The 14,620-nt window shown below is 42.3% G+C and overlaps 1 protein-coding gene across 6 annotated transcripts in view; it reads right to left on the reverse strand.

Annotated features, from left to right (window-relative positions):
• The window catches only part of dzank1 (double zinc ribbon and ankyrin repeat domains 1), a 131,901-nt gene that overhangs the window by 21,480 nt on the left and 95,801 nt on the right, over positions 1 to 14,620 (reverse strand). For 4 of the 6 annotated variants that reach the window (XR_005941732.1, XM_041177442.1, XM_041177458.1 and 1 more), the window contains exons 14-17: positions 14,386 to 14,489; positions 8,564 to 8,638; positions 4,693 to 4,792; positions 2,702 to 2,796 (exon numbers count right to left, since the gene is read on the reverse strand). Coding sequence is in view for 5 of the 6 variants with exons in the window: in XM_041177442.1 (XP_041033376.1) it covers positions 2,702 to 2,796; positions 4,693 to 4,792; positions 8,564 to 8,638; positions 14,386 to 14,489 (374 nt within the window). In the remaining variant the exon portion in view is untranslated. Of the gene's footprint in view, positions 1 to 2,701; positions 2,817 to 4,692; positions 4,793 to 8,563; positions 8,639 to 14,385; positions 14,490 to 14,620 lie in introns of all 6 variants that reach the window. The other 2 variants (XM_041177476.1, XM_041177468.1) reach the window with 1 other exon arrangement.

A 14,620-nucleotide genomic window follows, 5' to 3' on the forward strand; every position in this document is an offset into this window, starting at 1 on the left:
GCTTCCAGAAGGAATTGGAAAAGTACTTGAAGAGAAAAAATTTGCAGGGCTAAGGGGTAGGCGTGGGTGACTGGGACTAGCTAAGCTGCTTTTGCAGCTGATGATTGCACAATGTTCAGCATCATTTGCGACTCCTCAGATACTGAAGCAGTCCATGTTCAAATGCATAATGAATGAGATGGAATGGGACGATATGGTGCAAAAACAATATCTAGGCTTGGGCTGACAAGTGGCAAGTAACATTCGCGCCACACAAATGCCAGGCAATGACCATCTCCAGCAAGAGAGAATCTAACCATTGTCCCTTGACATTTAATGGCATTGCCATCGCTGAATCCCCCACTATCGACATCCTGGGGGTTATCATTGATCAGGAGCTGAACTGGACTAGCCATACAAATACTGTGGTTATGAGAGCAGGTCAAAGGTTAGGAATCTAGTGGCAAGTAACTCACCTCCTGACCCCCCAAAGCCTGTGTACCATCTCCAAGGCACAAGTCAGGAGTGTGATAGAATACTCTCCACTTGCCTGGATGAGTGCAGTTCCAACAACATTCAAGAAGCTTGATACCATCCGGAACAAAGCAGCCACAAACATCCACTCTCTCCACCATCATGGACAGTGGCAGCAGTGGGTACCATCTACAAGATGCACTGCAGGAACTCACCAACGCTCCTTAGGCAGCACCTTCCAAATCCACGATCACTACCATCTAGAAGGACAAGGGCAGCAGACACATGGGGACATGACCACCTGGAAGTTCACCTCCAAGCCACTCATCATCCTGACTTGGAAATATATCGCTGTTCCTTCACCGTCACTGGGTCAAAATCCTGGAACTTCATCCCTAACTGCCTACCCCACATGGATAGCAGCAGTTCAAGAAGGTAGCTCACCATCACCTTCTCAAGGGTAATTAGGGATAGGCAATAAATGCTGACTTATCCTGCAATGCCCACATCCCCTGAATGAATAAAAAAAATTGGAAATGTGTGTATTCTTCCTGCCCACCATATTAGGGCCTTAATAGTTTGAACCGTGCCAGGAGGGGGACCAATTTCTAGGCTCAATTGTCAGCAGCATACAAGTCAAGAATTGTAGGTGGCACAACTCGTCTCTCCAAGTCAGACTGCCATTTTAGGAGAGTATTGTGCGGTGGATTCCTGGCTATTAGGAGTTCATTTTACTGGTTACCTTATTTATTACATAAAACAGACTCTAATTCTGTTTCAACTGAGCCATCTAATATTGTACTTTGAATAGCTTCAGAGTTAGAGACTCAAACTGGAAAGTGCTTCAACTAACTATTGCCACTGCCTTGTTAAAACCCCTCTCCTGCAGCAGTTATTATATTACAGACTCAGTCAGCTGCTGTTGTTCTGCAGAGAAAAGTTTGACAAGAAAAGTATAAAAGAAAAATGGCATTTATCTTGCATTTTTTTCTTTTTTGAAAATTTTTTTTAGTTTTAATTTTTTATCTCTGTGGCAGATCAGATAGGAAACAGAAAGGTGAGACAATGAGAGTTCTGACAGCTGTTTCAATTCCTCCATCTCTTTCACCAAGCCAGCATGCAGTGAAAATGAGGTAGGCTCATGAAATATGAATGCAGCCATTGGGTTTATCTGAAATCAGTACAGAAATCGGATCTGAATGACCAAAAAGTGGCAGAGGGTTTCATCCCAGTACCCTGTGCTGAATTCAATAAAAAGACTGTGCTCATCCACTGCATCAATGAAATCCAGAAAGTGTCAATTTTTTTTGACTGATTGTGCTCCTGTTAAGTATCTTGAAAACGTTTTACTACATTAAAAACATTTTATAAATATGTTGTTTATCGTTTAGCTGTTGCTTCTATGATTCATTACAATCTGAGATAGCTGCTTGTTGAAAACTTCCTTGCCCTTTATTCTCTCCTCCTTCTACCAGTTCAACCTTTAACATTATAACCCCATGGTATCACATGGTGCATTGGTGAATGTAACAGGTATGGATGGAAACCTGCTGCAGATAGATTACTGCAGTAAGGACTTTGATGGAAAAACTGGGATTGAAGACTTTATCCCAACAGGATTGGAATTCAAAGGGGGGAACTGGTCTTCAGTTCTGTATCGCATTGGTCAGACACCATCTGGAGTGCTGTATTCAGTTCAGGGCACCTTAGGATATATTGATCTTGGAAGGGTACAGTGCAGATTCAGCTACAGCGATCCCAGAACTAACAGGATTAAATTAACTTGACTTGTATCCCTTTAAGTTTAGAAGATTGGAAATTATGAAATTATGGAAGAATTTGATAGGGTGAAGAAGAACTACTATTTCCTCTGGTGGAGAAACACAGAACAAAGGGTGACAATCTTAAAATTAGAGCCAGGTTCATACAGAGCAAAAACAGAAAACACTTTCACACAAAGGGTAGTAGAAATCTGGAACTCACTCTTCCAAATACCTCGGTCCAACTTAAGTTGTAAGACTGAGATTGACAGATTTTTGTTAGATGAGGATATTAAGGAAAAGGAGGGGCTTCAGTTTGTGACATGGCCTAGCTTAGGACCTCTTTGTGTGTCACTCCGCGACATATCACTTTCGTACATCTTATTACACAAATTGAAAGAAAGGGAAATAAAATCAAGAGCAAGTGTTTCTCAGAAGCGGGTGTCAGCATTGTGCGGTATTTAAGGGATGTTATAAAGAATACCAACTGGCAGTCTATCTTCCTTCGTTGTCACTTGTCTTTTCCTTCTTGATTTTATGGGTTTCTTGCTTGTGTCTGCTCCGCTTGAATGAGACTCACTAGCTGCACACAGAAACGTTGCACTGAGAAGATGACCATCATAATAACATCAGAACCTAACATAGCTAACCCTTTGATCAATGCCAGCAGCTTGGTTCAAATATAATTGTGTTTATTAATGTTACAGGACACCAATTCATCTTATAATGCTGAATTGGTATTTGAAACTTCTGCATTATGAAAACTGGAAAAATTATTCATATCTCAAAGGGTTCACTAGATTCATTTTCCAAAAGACCTCCAAAACACAGCAAGTCTTTGCCCACCGTGTCCCAAACATATCTGCCGCTTATCTTCTCTGGAATGTGCACAAAACAATTTTACATTTTAAAATAAAGCTGATGGAAGGAAATGGTTGGTCAGTGGGTTGACCTTTAAAGGGTTAGAGTAGGACAGGGGACATAGCATTGAAACAGTAAAAATTCATTTTCGAACTGCTATCATTCACTTTTCCCAAAAGAGTGACCAAAATATGAAAGAGACTTTCAGATAGAGAGGAGTAAATACTACACTTGGATAATGCAATAGGAGGGCATTTGAATAGATGAATGAATTAAGATTGGCTGAATGGACTTCCTTATCCAAAACTACCTTGTGAACTCTGAAAAAGGGACAAGCTAGTTAGGCCTGGTGTTCCCAAATAAGTCTACAATTCTCCCTCAAAGGCACAAAGAACAAGCCACAAGGGCATTGTTCTCTGTTCTAGCATGAAACAAATTTGCAAATGTCACTTCATTACGTAAGAAGGTGGGGACGGTGGCGGGGCGGGGGTGAAGAAATCAGATAACTGCGTGACAGACAGTTTAACATCAGTGAGGAAGTTACTGGAATCTATCGTCAGGGACAGACAATTATAAGCTGATGAAAGAGAGCGTGGATTTGAGAAAGGTAGGTCATACTGTTTAATCCAGTTGAGTATTTTTAAGAGGCCATGAGTACGGTGGATAGGAGAGTGATGTTGTCTGTATTCACTTTCAGAAAGAATTTGGTAAGGTTCCAGGCTAGAGATTATCAAAAATTAAAGCACATGGAATTGGAAGTAACCTTATCACTTTGATTAGCAATTGGTTAGGAGGTAGGAAATGACAGTATGGATTATGGGACTGTTCTTTGATTGTGTGTCCTGACACATGTGGTGTTCCCCAGAATCTGTACAGAGGCCTCAGTTTTTCACCATATATATAGTAATGACTTGGATGAAGAAATAGAGTTGTATATCAGGGCTTGCAGATGAAGAGCCACAGTGAATTGTGTAGCTGGGAGCTGGATGTTGAAAAGGGCCATTTCTAGATTAACTGAGAGAGCAAAACTATGGCAGACACAGCTCAGTGTGAGATAGTGAGGTCATCCACTTTGGAATTGTAATTAGAATATTTTCTTAATGATGAAAAACTAGGAGCTGCAGAGGAATAAAGTGATTTATGTGTCCAAGGTATTCCCAGGCACAAAAAGCAACCAAAAAAAGGGTGTGGAGGGGAGAAGAGGAATTTATTTTGCATTGTAATGAGTTTTCCACATTAGGAATGACACGTCTTTGTTATTCTAACAAGGCCTCTTTTTTTTTAAAACACACATTCTAGACACAGATAGAAAGATACTGCCTGCAGTCCACAATCCACAGCACAAATTGATTGTTTAATCATCAAGAAATTGTGGAATTCGATTTTAAAAAATGGCATTTTCTCACTTGGTTGAGGTGGAACCAGTTTCTGCACTGACGCATCTGCCTGAAAGGAGCCACATTCTTTCTCCTGATATTTTTAGCAACAAAATACAAACAGGGTGATCTTGCACCAACTTAATTCTTAATGACATTTTCAAACAGAAGGAATTTTGCCCTCTAAATATCACTGCCTTCCACCCGTTCCGTCAAATCCATTCCGCACCATTGGAACTTACCCAAACTGGTCAGGCTGCCATGGTAACCATTTCCCCCTTCAGTCACACTACTAAGGAAGTTGTTCTCAGAAAGCTTTGCTGACTTTCTAGTTGGTATATTCTGTTGGGGAGAAAACAAAATGCACAGAGGTGCCTTGAACAAGTGACTCCTCATCACAACAAGCCTTTACTGAGTGACAACTCGCCCTAGGTTGATAGACCCAACTGACTTTCAAATGTTTTGCAGGACTGTGAATATACCTAATATCAAATTTATTGAAGGAATGTTGTTACTTTTCTAAATATTTGTCATTGCAAGGGATTAATGTGCAGTTCCAGTTTTCCACAGTGAATGTGTAACACATGATTAATATTCAATGTACCCTGAAGAAAAACAGTCTCTGTATCAAAACAATAGGTTCAAATCCCCTTGGGGAACATTATTAATTCTGTTCACAAGTGCCCCCCGCCCCCCCCCCACAACCCCACCACTCCCCCCACTCACCCCCCACACCACCCCCCCCCCCCCACCCAACACCACCACCGCCCCCCCACCCCCTTAGTCCTTCCCCCAACTTCCCAGCTTTCTGTGTAATCTCTCAGTTTGTGTTTTCCTTGAGGATACTATTCTGCTGAGGACAGTTATAAGCAAGGTTTTGTGGTTAGGGGTAAGTCAGGAAGATTGTGGGGAGACTCTGTGGTGCGTGAAGAACCTGGAGAGGGTGGGAACATGAAGATTCTGCTGAATTTAATGAATCAATGCAGATTCCTGGCCATCAACTGTCCAGGTTGACTGCTTGGCCAGCAGGTGGAAGTTGAAAATTGCTGCAGGAGGCTGCAGCTGAGAAACCACAGGAAAGATATTAGGAGGTGTTTCAGATATCGGGGCTGTGATTGGGAGGTGTTTGAGATATCGGGGCTGTGATTGGGAGGTGTTTCAGATATCGGGGCTGTGACTGGGAGGTGCTTCAGATATCGGGGCTGTAATTGGGAGGTGTTTCAGATATCGGGGCTGTGACTGGGAGGTGCTTCAGATATCGGGGCTGTGACTGGGAGGTGCTTCAGATATCGGGGCTGTGACTGGGAGGTGCTTCAGATATCGGGGCTGTGACTGGGAGGTGCTTCAGATATCGAGGCTGTGATTGGGAGGTGTTTCAGATATCGGGGCTGTGTTTGGGAGGTGTTTCAGATATCGGGGCTGTGTTTGGGAGGTGTTTCAGATATCGGGGCTGTGTTTGGGAGGTGTTTGAGATATCGGGGCTGTGTTTGGGAGGTGTTTGAGATATCAGGGCTGTGATTGGGAGGTGTTTCAGATATCGGGGCTGTGTTTGGGAGGTGTTTCAGATATCGGGGCTGTGTTTGGGAGGTGTTTGAGATATCGGGACTGTGATTGGGAGGTGTTTGAGATATTGGGGCTGTGACTGGGAGGTGTTTCAGAGATCGGGGCTGTTATTGGGAGGTGTTTCAGATATTGGGGCTGTGATTGGGAGGTCATAGAATCATAGAGTTATACAACACAGAAACAGGCCCTTCGGCCCATCGTGTCTGTGCCAGACATCAAGCATCTATGTACTCTAAACCCATTTTCCAGCATTTGGTCCTAGCCCTGTATGCTGTGGCGTTTCAAGTGCTCATCTAAATACTTCTTAAATGTTCTGAGGGTTCCTGCCTCAACCACTCCTCAGGCAGTGTGTTCCAGATTCTAACCACCCTCTGGCTAAAAAGATTTTTCCTCAAATCCCCTCTAAACCTCCTGCCCCTTACCTTAAATCTATGCCCCCTGGTTATTGACACCTCTGCTAAGGGGCTGTGATAGGGAAGTGTTTCAGATATTGGGGCTGTGATTGGGAGGTGTTTGAGATATCGGGGCTGTGATTGGGTGGCGTTTCAGATATCGGGACTGTGATTGGGTGGCGTTTCAGATATCGGGACTGTGATTGGGTGGTGTTTCAGATATCGGGGCTGTGACTGGGAGGTGCTTCAGATATCAGGGCTGTGATTGGGAGGTGTTTCAGATATCGGGGCTGTGATTGGGAGGTGTTTCAGATATCAGAGCTGTGACTGGGAGGTGCTTCAGATATCAGGGCTGTGATTGGGAGGTGTTTCAGAGATCGGTAGTGTGATTGGGAGGTGTTTGAGATATCGGGGCTGTGATTGGGTGGCGTTTCAGATATCGGGGCTGTGATTGGGAGGCTTTAAAAGATTTGGGTTGTGACCAACAGTGGGGGATGTTAATGGATCGCGGTAAGGATTTGGACAGGAGAGATGTTAAAGGATCAAGGTTGCAATTGCGCGTGGGGAGGTAGGGGCTGGGAAGGCTGAAGGCTTACACGTCTGGCCTGCCAGGGAGTGGTCCTGCTCTTACTGGCTCACAAGGAGCTTAAATACAGGTAAAATATTAAAACTTATTTAGTCCTTTTGTGACCAGTTGTTTCCTCTTGCCGTGTTTCTTCTGCCTGGCAAAAGACTGTGAGAGATGGTAAGGTTAAAATTATACCACAGTGTCAATGACAGCATTAACTAGTCTGATTTGCAGCAGGAGAACTTTAAACAGCTGGAAATGAGGTCAGCTTGCTCAATCCCAATATTTTAATCGCTTCACCCTTGTTAATTCTGTGGCTCTCTCTCTCTCGCTCCACAGTTGCTGCCTGGCTGACTGAGGTTTTGCAGCATTTTCTGTTTTTGTTTCAGTTACATGCATTACAGGAAGCAGCTCCATGAGAAGTGTGGAAATTGTCTTCATAATCACCATGGATGCCAACTTTAATCTGATAAACAGGGCTGACAATAGTTTTCCTTGACTGAGCCCTGGACAAGATCAGGAGAAGTTAATTCCCAGCTTTCTTTGAGGATTTTTTCCCCTGACAAGCCCGGTAGTGGTTAGTTTCCTGATGTGAGGAGGGCCTGGGCAGTGGGTACTTGTTGGGTGTCAAAGGGAACCTTTATTTACAATGATAAGCATAGGGACATCTTTAGGGGATATGATAGAGTAGATGTTAGTTACTGGCTGAGTAAACCAGATGCCAGGATTAATAATCCAGAGAACGAGGACTCAAATCCCTCCATGGCATTTTGAGAATTTGGTTTTATTTCAATAAAAAGCTGCGGTCAGTAAGAGTAACCACAAAGCTGCCGAATTGTCATAAAAACCCAACTGTCCTTTAAGGAGGAAACCTGCCTGCCTGGTCAGGCCAATACATGATTTCATTCGGCGGTTGACTTTAAACTGCCCTATAAAGTGGCCTAGCAAGCCACTACTGTGTATTAATCCATTATTGGCAGTTCAAGAAGGCAGCCCTCCAGAACCTTGTCCCAGCATCTAGGAAAGGGCAATAAATGTCAGCCATGTCCCATCCCAAGGTGAACTTAAAAAACAAAATACCTGATGTTTCTACCAGTGATGAAACTAAACCCTTCTACGTTCAGCAGTCACCTTGGTCAGTGAAGTGCCATGTTACTGCATCCATAATTCTCCTCCTACTTCTATTTAGTTTTGTAAAATGGTTTTGGTTTCAGAGCAGTGAAAGGTGTTTAAGGAGCAGACTATACCAGGACGGTGGGCAAGCTTGAACCTGAAGAAGACATACAGACAGGCAGAGTTATATCTGAATAGAATAGCTATATTGAATTGAATATCTGAATTGTGAAAATGTAGGCAGTATTTTCTACAGAGGTAGGCAGTAAATTTCATTTTTATTCAACTAATCACTAAGCCTCATTTAAAATAAATGATTGCAACCTACAATGTTTCTTCAGCACAAAGAAAATCTGGGTCACTCTAAATGTTTCAAGTGATTTGATATCAATGAGAGCAGCCAGAAACAACACCATTGAGGGCCTTAGCATCACTTCAAAAATAGGAGATCATCATCTTAATCCAGTGCAAACAGACCTTATTTCCTGCAAGAGCAAAGTTCAGTTGGAGACTGAGCTCATATCCATCTTCATGGACCGTAGCTGATATGATCTGCCAGGGCACAAAGAACAGGCCAATTAATCCTGAAACAAGTAATCACTTTTTAAATTAAGGATGGGCAACAAATGTTGGCCTTGCCAGCGATGTCCACATCCCCATGAAAGAATAAAGATAAAATGAAACCATCATTCATTTATAGAGTCAGCTGTGGCTCAGTTGGTCACTATCTTGCCTCTGAGTCAGGGGGTTGTGAATTCAATTCCCACTGCAGAGCTTTGAATACACCATCTAGGCTCATACTCCAATGCAGTATTAGAGGGAGTATTGCATTGTTGGAGGCGTTGTCTTTCCATTGAGACTTTAAACCGAGATCCTGTCTGTCTTCTCAGGTGAATGAAAAACATTCCATGGCGCTCTCCATTCTCCCTGAGGAATTCTCCCTGATGTCTAGGCAAATATTTATTTCTCAACCAATATCATTGAAACAGATTACCTGTTCATTTTCATACTGCTTTTTGGGGAGCCTTGCTCTGTGCAAATTGGCTGCTGCTTCTTTACACTACAACAGCAACTACACTTAATTGACTAAGAAGCATTTTAGGATGTCTTGAGGTAGTGAAAGATGCTAATTAAATGCAAATCTTCTTTTATGGGTCAATCAAATAAATCAGGTAAAGCCAATGAGGATGAGAAAATTATGAAGACCTTTTCTTTCTCCAATTGTGCATTTCATAATTTCCCTTCCTTTTATATATCCCCATGAGATTGGTCCTCAACTCATTTCAATAAAGGAGACCAAATAGCATCTGCTTCACTCTTCCTCTCATCTCCTTCCCATCAAAGCATCTTGGCATTGTTTCAATGTGAATGTTGGCTGTGGGACTGTGACCATCAGTACTAGTGGATGTTCTTTGTAAGCTGCCCCTTTACTTTACATCCATAATCTACTGGATAGTATCAAAGTCACTCATCAGGGAATCCTCGAATCAGGTCCTGGCTGCCATTTTTGAAGATCTGCGGAGTCTCCCCAACTCTTGAAAATGCAGCTCAAAATCTTAAGTGGCAAAAAATGAAATTGAGTAGTGAAGAGAAGTTAGATGCTCATAATACAGATGTTTAGATTCTGTGGATATGTGGATAAAGTAGAGTATTGCTGAAAAAAGAGACATGCTATCGAAGCTTTTTGTTTTGCACTCATCAGGACAGTGTGCAAGATAAACCAACAGTAAAGGGAACAACAATTTATACTGCATGAGAAGAGACTGCTATTATTTGTTCCCTTTGCTGTTCTTTTATCTTGTGGGCTGTCTTGATGGGTGCAAGACAAAAAGCTTCAACAGTGTGTCTCTTTTTTTTCAGTAATAGTTAAGTTCTGTACTATCAAATGATTATTTGTAAAAAGAGTATATGGGGTTCTAGATTTGATAAATAGGGACACATGGGGCAAAATCTAACTTGAACTGTAGAACAACATGAGTGACTTTGAATCAAGCACCTGTTTTACGCCTCATCCCATTTTATTTTCGATTGGCTGTTGATTTGCTATCAGTCTCGGTCAAAATCCTGGAACTCCCTCCCTAATAGTACTGTGGGTGTACCTACACCACATGGACAGCAGCAGCAGCAGCAGCTCAGAAGGTAGATCGCCACCAACTTCTCAAAGGCAATTAGGGATGGGCAATAAATGCTGGCCTAGTCAGCCACACCCACACCCTCTGAAAGAATTTTAAAAAGTCTCCTTGCATAAAGAATACAAAAGCAAACAAGTCATGCTAAATCACTGCCTAGGCTGCAGTTGGAATATCAAGTCCAGTTTTGGGTGCTTTACTTTAAGGAAGATGCCAAAGCCAGGGAGAGGACACAGAAGAGATTTATAACATGATGTCAGAGATGGGGAAAGGGCAGGCTTTCGTTAAGAGCAACCATAGACACTTACTCTTTACATGAGAACAACTTGGATTTATAGAGCATTTTTAATGCAGTAGAACATCCCAAGATACCCCACAGGAGCATTATCCAAAAAAATTGACATCAAGCAATGTAAGGAAATATTAGGACAGATGACAAAAAACTTGGTTAAGAAAGAGAAGGGTAAGGGGAGATGTGACAGAGGTGTTCACAAATCTGAGGGATTTTGATAAGGTAAATAAGGGAAAACTATTTCCAGTGGCTCACGAATCGGATACATTTTAGAACACTGTCAAAAGAAACAATAACTTATATTCATATAGCACCTTTAATGTAATAACATGTCCCAAGGCACTTCAAGGAGCATTATAAAACAAAATTAGACTCCGAGCAACGTAGGGGCAGATGACCGCAACCTTATAGGGGAGATGGTGACATAATGGTAATGTCACTGGACTAGTAATCCAGACGCAAATGGTCTGGGGACATGGGTTCAAATCCCACCACGGTAGCTGGTAGAATTTAAATTCAATTAATAAAAATCTGGAATATAAAGCTAGTGACCATGAAACTACCATCAATTGTTGTAAAAATCCATCTGGTTCATAAATGTCCTTTAGCAAAGGAAATCTGCTATCCTTACGTGGCCTGGCTTACAGGTAACTCCAGGCCCAGAAAAATGCGGTTGACTCTTAACTGCCCCTAGCAAGCCATTCAGTTCAAGGGCAATTAAGGATGGGCAACAAATGTTGGTCAGCTTGGAACCAGAAGTAGATTTTAAGGAATGTTTTACAGGAAGAGGTAGAGTTGGGGAGAGGCATAGGGAGGGAATTCCAAAGTATAGGGGGCCAAATCACTGAAGGCATGGTCACCGATGATGGAAAGATTCAAATCGGGGATGCTGAAGAGGCTAGAATTAGATGGCTACTGATATCTTGGAGGATAGTGGGGTTGAGCAGACTATAGAAATAGGGAGGGGGCAAGATCATGGAGGGATTTGAAAACAGAATGAGAATCCAAAAGCACTGTGCTTTTGGATGAGATCACCAAGGGGCAGCATATATTTGAAAAGTAGGAGAGGGCTGAGGATAGATCCTTGGGAGACACCAGAGATAATGGTGCGGGAACGGGAAGAAAAGCCATTACAAGTGGTAATCTGGCTACAATCAGATCTATAGATAAGAATGGAACAAGGCAAGTGCAGTCCCACCCAGCAGGAAGACAGTGGAGAGGTGCTGGAGGAGTGTGGTAAAGTCAACCTTGTCAAAGGCTGCAAGGAGGTTGAGAAGGATGAAGAGGGATAGTTTACCTTGTCACAGTCATATAAGGTGTCATTTGTGAAAAGAGTCATTTCAGTGCACTGTCAGGGATGGAAGTCTGATTGGGGGGATTCTGGGAAAGGTGGGAACAGGTTTGGAAGGCCACAAGATATTCAAGAACTTGGAGAAGAAAGGGAAGTTAGAGTTGGGTGGTAGTTTGCAAGGAGGGTGGGGTCAAGGATTGGTTTTTGAGGAGCTAGATGATAATGAAGATTTAAAGGAGAGAGGGATAGCACCTGAAAAGAGAGAATTTTCAATGATATTGGCTAACATGGGGACCAGGAAGGGATGTTGGGTGGTTAGCACTTTAGTGGGAATACAGTTGAGGGAATAGGAGGTGGGTCTCATGGACAAGATGAGCTTGGAGAGGGCATGAAGTGAAATAGGAGAGAAACTAGAGAAAGATGCAAGTTCAGGGCAAGGGCAGGGGGAGGAGGCTTAAGGACCTTTAGAGAAGGTTTGGCCAGGAGGTCTAGTGGAAGGGAGGGATAGAGCAGATATAGCTAATTGGCTAGTCTCAATCTTATTGACAAAGAAGATCATGATCTCCTCATAACTATTGTTGGAGGCGAGGAGACAGGGGAAAGGGGTTTATGAAGGCGGTTTGCAGCGGAGTAAAGAAGCCGGGGATTATTTTGCATTCTGGGATGTTCCTGGAAAGTGAGTAGTTTTAGCAGACAAATGCAGCATCTGATAGTGCTTTATGTGGTCCAGCCAGTTCTGGTGGTGAATGGCTAAACTAGCTGCCCACCATATTTCTTCCCTCGGACTTAAAGGAGTGGAGATGAAAGCCATACCAGGGAAATGTCCAGGGTGAGAGAGTGTAATAGTTTTCTTGGGGGCTAGGACATTAAGGATAGAGATGAGGGTTCAGGTAAGCAAATCAGCAGCTGTAGAAATGTTGTGGAAAACAGAGGGCAAAGACAAGATAGTTGGGATTTTGAAAGTGCAGTTTAAGTGAATTGAAGGGAAAGATTAGAACATTTTCCTTGAAGGGGGGTTTGTTAGATTATAGATGCCCCATCAGAAAGAAGAGTGGAAGCAGAATGTGTACAATGTTTAGCAGAGAAATGGATAAATAATTAAAAATTTTAAATGGTTAGCTAACAGGAAGCAGAGAGTAGGGATAAATGGGCCTTTTTCAGATTGGCAAGCTGTAACTAGTCAAGTGCCACACGGATCAGTGCTGGGGCCTCAACTATTTACAATTTAGATGAAGGGACTGAATGTAATGGAAGCTCAATTTGCTGATGACACCAAGATAAATCGGAAAGTAAGTTGTCAAGAGGAACAAGAAAGTCTGCAAAGGGATATAGACAGGTTAAGTGTGTGGGGAAAATATTGGCAGATGGAGTATAATGTTGGAAAATATGAACTTGTCCACTTTGGCAGGAAGAATAGAAAAGCAGTATAATATTTAAATGGAGAGAGATTGCAGAACTCTGGGTGTCCTGGTATATGAATCATACAGAGTTAGTATGCAGGTACAACAAATGATTAGGAAAGCAAATGGGATATTGTTCACTGCTTATTGCAAAGGGAATGGAATATAAAAGTGGGGAAGTTTTACAGCAGCTGTACAGGGCACTGGTGAGACCAGATCTGGAATACTGTGTACAGTTTTGGTCTCCTTGTTTGAAAAAATGATAGAATTGCGTTGAAACAGTACAGAGAAGGCTCATTTGATTCATTCTCGGGATGAAGGGCTTATCCTATGAAGAAAGGTTGAATGGGTTGGGCCTATACCCATTTAGAATTTAAAAAATGAGAGGTGATCTTATTGAAACATAAGATCCTGAGGGGACTTGACAGAGTAGATACTGAGAGGATGTTTCCACTTGTGAGGAGATTAGAACTAGGGGGACACAATTTAAGAATAAAAGGTTTTCCTTTTAAGACTGAGATGAGGATTTATTTTCCTTAGAGGGTCATAATATGTGGAATTCTCTTCCCCAGAAAGCTGTGGAGACTGGGTCGTTGAATTTATTCAAGGCTGTGTTAAATTTTTGTTAGACATGGGAGTCAAGAATTATGAGAGGCAGACAGGAAAGTGGAGTTGAGACCACAACCCGATCACTCATAGTCTTACTGAATGGCAGATCAGGTTCAAGGGCCAAATGTCCTGCTCCTAAGTCCTATGTTCCTTAAGGAGTGGGGATTGGCAGTAAGAGTTTTTTTTTGGAAAGCTTGGTATAAGTGCAATGGGCCCAATGGCCTCTTTCAGGGCTGTAAAATTTTATGAAAACATAAAAGTAGGAGCATTAGGTCCATCAAGTTTCTATGTGGCACATCTGAACTCACAAGAAGGCTTAATTCACCTCTGAGTCAGAAGGTTGTGGATTCAAGTCCACTCTAAGGACTTGAACACATAATCAAGACTGACATTTCAGTGCAGTGCTGAAAGGGTGCTGTAATATTGGAAATTCCATCTTTTAATTGAGACATTTGTCACTAAGAGATCCCAAAATGATTTTCAAAGACGTGAAAGGCATTGTCTAAATCATGACCTTCGAGGAACTTTCTAATCAACTTTTCTAGAACAAGAACCAGTTAATGAAGTTAAGCACTTACCTTTCCCATTTGAGGTTCTCCAATAAGGGCTCGGAATTCAGTGTTGTTCTGTGTGTAACTACGCAGATGTGCACAGATGTGATCTAACTGCAATCTCCAATATCCTGCAATGTATAGGGAACAGTCAGAAATGGTCATTCAGCTGGCCTATTTCCAAGTTGGGTGTAGTGGCTGGTGGCAATAAACCTGACAAAATATTTAGCATAAGATGTGAAAATTAGTAAAAGCAGTCAAC

The sequence above is a fragment of the Carcharodon carcharias genome, chromosome 2 (genome assembly GCF_017639515.1).
Source record: "Carcharodon carcharias isolate sCarCar2 chromosome 2, sCarCar2.pri, whole genome shotgun sequence".
In the NCBI taxonomy this organism is placed as follows: domain Eukaryota; kingdom Metazoa; phylum Chordata; class Chondrichthyes; order Lamniformes; family Lamnidae; genus Carcharodon; species Carcharodon carcharias.